This window comes from Ornithodoros turicata, chromosome 3 (assembly GCF_037126465.1).
Source record: "Ornithodoros turicata isolate Travis chromosome 3, ASM3712646v1, whole genome shotgun sequence".
NCBI lineage: Eukaryota > Metazoa > Arthropoda > Arachnida > Ixodida > Argasidae > Ornithodoros > Ornithodoros turicata.
In genome coordinates this window covers 36407789-36411937 of record NC_088203.1, presented here as the reverse complement: position 1 = coordinate 36411937, position 4149 = coordinate 36407789, and the positions used below count along the sequence as shown (strand labels likewise).

General features: G+C 56.5%; 1 protein-coding gene across 1 annotated transcript; it reads left to right on the top strand.

Moving 5' to 3' along the window:
* The first annotated feature begins 2127 nt into the window (after positions 1-2127).
* LOC135389309 (uncharacterized) lies at positions 2128-3702 on the top strand. Its single transcript, XM_064619372.1, has one exon. The coding sequence runs from the start codon at positions 2128-2130 to the stop codon at positions 3700-3702; it is 1575 nt and encodes a 524-aa protein (XP_064475442.1).
* The last annotated feature ends 447 nt before the right edge of the window (positions 3703-4149 follow it).

Below are 4149 nucleotides of genomic sequence, written 5' to 3'. Positions count from 1 at the left end.
GCTGGGCGCCCTTACCGCTCCGCCACTGGCAGCATGGCTGTGCAGTACCAAACGACAACGATCTTTCAGTGGAACGCGAGAAGCCTGCAGTCGAAGCTATCTGATTTCCGTCAATTTTCCTGGAGGCACAAATGCCCTCTCATGTGCATATCGGAGTGCTGAATCCGTGATGACTTCCGCCTCTCCAACTATATCACCTTCGCCTCCAAGCCCAGAGGTGCCAAGAGTCGAGCAGCTGTTCTTGTTAGGTCGCACATACCCTCTCGGAGCAGGGACATCGGGCTAACCGATGGAGGGGAATACGCCTGCTGCTCGGTTCGGATGGGCACTACCGACCTCACCGTTGTTTCTGTGTATCTGCCCCCAGCCGTCTCCTATGACGTGAACGACTTAGGGTGCATTCTAGACCGCCTCCCGCCTCCATATGTACTGTGTGGGGACTTTAACGCGCACCATGTCACCTGGGGTAGTACACGCTCTGACTCGCGAGGGGAACGCCTTGCAGCGCTGTTTGAAGAACGAGACCTCCATCTCCTTAACGACGATTCTCCAACGTTTGTACCGTCGTCTTCTGTCTCGTCATGCCTGGACCTCACGGTTGTATCCGCCTCGATTGCCCGGCAGTTCACATGGCAAATTGATGCTGACACGCTGGGGAGTGATCACTTGCCGCTGTTGATCAGCATCCGTGGAGCTCCTGGGACCCAACTCAGGCGTACCGCCAGGTCGACGAACTGGCACCGTTATAGGGCTGCTGTTGAATCTGCCCTCACGGACTCCGTGCTCCAGCGCGCCAACCATCAAGACTTCTGCCGTGCTGTGGTCGGCGCCACGCGCGCTTGCACAAGCGTCGTTCGCCTCCCGACGAAGTTCGCGGCCGTTGATGCGGAGTACGCGCGCCTGCGTGCGACACGCCGGAGAGCGGAAAGGCGCGCTCGTCGAACCCGCCTTCCTGATGACAAACGTGAAGCTCAACGGGTGCAGAAAGCCGTCGATAGGCACCTTCGCAAACTAGCCAGGAACCACTGGAGAAGCTTTGCATCGTCGCTGTCGCCACGCACACCTCTCTCCCGAATATGGGCGGTGATGAAGGGTCTAACCGAGCCGGTTACTCAGCGTGATCCGTTCCGGTCGCTATCCTTAGCCACAGGTCGTTCGGAGATGGAGCTTGCGGAAGACTATTGCAGTAGGCTGACCTTATCACCCACTGTCGACCTCACGTCAGCCTGCGATATCCCAGTTGTTCCTGATCCGCCAATGGAGCCTTCCTTAAGCCACCCATTCTCTTCCATGGAGCTAGAGTCGGCCTTAAGACAGTCACCAGTGCACACCTCTCCTGGGGCAGACCTAGTGACATACAAGACCCTTCGCAACCTACCCCTCCGCGGAACGCCAGCTGCTCTTGCGGCTCATTAATGAGTCGTGGCGCGCCGGTGTTGTTCCCGCAGAATGGAAGTCGGCAATGGTGGTCCCCATTTTAAAACCTGGAAAATCGCCCCATGACATCGATTCCTTTCGGCCGATTGCACTCACCAGCTGCGTGGCGAAGACAATGGAGCGCATGGTACACTCGCGGCTAACCTGGTACTTTGAAACTGTGAGGTACTTCCCCGAGGCCATGGCAGGGTTCAGACAAGGGAGGTCGTCCATCGACAACGTGATCGACCTGGTATCCAGTGTCCAAGAAGAACAGTCGGAAGCACGTTTTACTGTTGCCGTCTTTTTGGATGTCATGAAGGCGTATGATAGCGTTCTCCACAGTGCCGTTATTGCTACCCTGCAAGAGTCGGGAGTGGGAGCTCGAATGGTTTCTTGGGTCCGTGACTTTCTGTCCGGCCGGACGCTGTTCGTCCGTACTGCATCAGGAGATACGCCAGCTTTTCCCGTCTCCCGTGGAGTGCCACAAGGTAGTGTACTGAGTCCGCTGCTGTTCAATCTGATTATGGCATCACTCCCGGCGTGCCTCTCTGAGCATATCCGCATCACAATCTATGCCGACGACATCTGCATATGGACATCCGGAGTCCGACGGGACGCCATTCAACAACGCTTACAAGGCGCTCTCAACACCACCGCGTCTTACCTTGCCGACCGAGGACTCCGTGTATCCCCTGCAAGACAGCCGCCATGGCGTTTACTCGGCGGCCCTTCACCAGCTACCCTCTCCATGTTGCCGGAACCCCGCTTCAATTTGTGACGCACTGCAAGTACCTTGGCGTGATTATTGACAGACAGCTCTCGTGGTCTAAGCACATAAAGAACCTCTCCGTCAAGACGAGCAGATCAGTGAACGTCCTACGCCGCATCTCCGGAGCGTCTTGGGGCCCCACCTGTCGCGATCTTCGCCAAATTCACAGCTCCCTCGTGCTCGGCTTCCTGCGATACAGCATCCCAGTGCTGCACGGCCTGCGGACGACTCACGAGCGGGAACTCCTGAACATTCAGTCTCGCAGCCTTCGCGCATGCCTGGGCTTACCCAAGACAACGGAAACTTATTCGGTACTTGCAGAGGCCAGGGAACCGCTTGTTACCACCCTGCGAGATAGAGAGACCCTCCGCATTTACACGCGGCTAATGACTCGGCACCCTTTCCACTACCTCAGGACCATTGACCACGACAGCCCCGCGTCTGCCTTCGGTAGCGCAGTGCGCCGTCTGAAGGGTGTTGTCCCACCTCCCACATCTCACGTATCGTATGCTACCCCAACATGGGCTCTCGACCAACCTCCCATATGCACATTTATCCATGGCCTCGGGGAAAAAAGCGACACGCCAGCGCCTGTAGCACATCAACTTGCCCTGGAACACCTAGCCTCGCTGCACCACGGAAGGCAGACTGTCTATACTGATGGGTCTGTGATACCTGGTGGAGCAGCTGCAGCCTTTTATGTGCCCCACGAAGATTTTGAGAAAGCGTCCAAGCTCCCCAACGAGACGTCCTCCACGGAAGCAGAGCTATTCGCAATCAATATGGCCCTTAAGCACATCTCGTCCTCCCCACCTGCAGAGTGGACGATCCTCACCGACAGCAAGCCAGCCCTGGAGATCCTGAGTTCTCACGCCACCAAAATCATCAGCGACCTCCAAACGGCTATCATCGCCGCATGCGACTCTCTTTGCGCCTCTGGCCACGGTGTGCGGCTACAGTGGGTTCCCAGCCACATAGGCCTCAGTGGGAACTCCCGAGCGGACGCCGCCGCGAGGCGTGCCCACCAAGACGTCGGCCCGCCAGCTAGTATGCCACTCACATCGTCCGCCTGTCTTATAAAGATCCGCGAGTGGTGTGCCTCCGAAATGCGTCGCTCTGTCGAAGACGCTGTACGCTCTAATGCGTATATCCAGTCCATTGACCCGACAATGCAATTCGCTCCATACCAGCAGCTCGTCCGCGCAGAAGAAACGCTGCTGCATCGGCTCCGACTCAACGTCGCATATACACCTCAATACCTGTGCAGGGTCGGAAAGCGTCGCTCAGCTAGCTGCGCTACCTGTGGCGCAGTAGCAAACGTTGAGCACCTCCTACTAACCTGCTCGGAGTACTCTGCAGCCCGCGCTGTCCTCGCCAATCGCCTCCAACGCCTGGGACACGGCTCGCTCTCACTGGCCGTGCTTCTCGGCCCCGTCGCACGCCAACAGCAGGGAGCCGTTACAAGGGCTCTCCTGCAATACCTACAGGACACCCAACTGAGTGTTACGTTGTGAACTGAGAACCGACTGCAAAGAAACCGGCCGTTTTTTTTTCCTTTTTTTTGCTCCACCAGGGCGTAGCAAGCCGACATAGGTCTGGCTGACCTCTCCTTGCGTGGACGCCACCTCCTGTTTATTAAAGTTATATATACCCCCCCCCCCCCCCCCCGTGCATTCCTTCCTTAGTTCCAGGGCCTCCCGCAATTTGAATGTGGAAGGTTGGCAGGTGTGCAACATAGTACAACAGAAAAATGATCCCCCTCTTTCAGGATGAGCTCGATTCCAACTGGGTCATTCCATGCCAAATCACCTAAAGGTCGTGCTCGAACCCCTCAGTTTTGCTTCCAAAAATTATCATGGACTCCTTATTGCAAACAAAGACATTTTCCCGAGTTTTACTGGACAATGTTGAACTGTTGTCGATTTAGGCGGGGTCAAATTTCGTCAGAATCGCGAAAACCA

Coding starts and splice junctions, on each gene's coding strand:
- LOC135389309 (XM_064619372.1), top strand. CDS start 2,128: ATGGCGTTTACTCGGCGGCCCTTCACCAGCTACCCTCTCCATGTTGCC.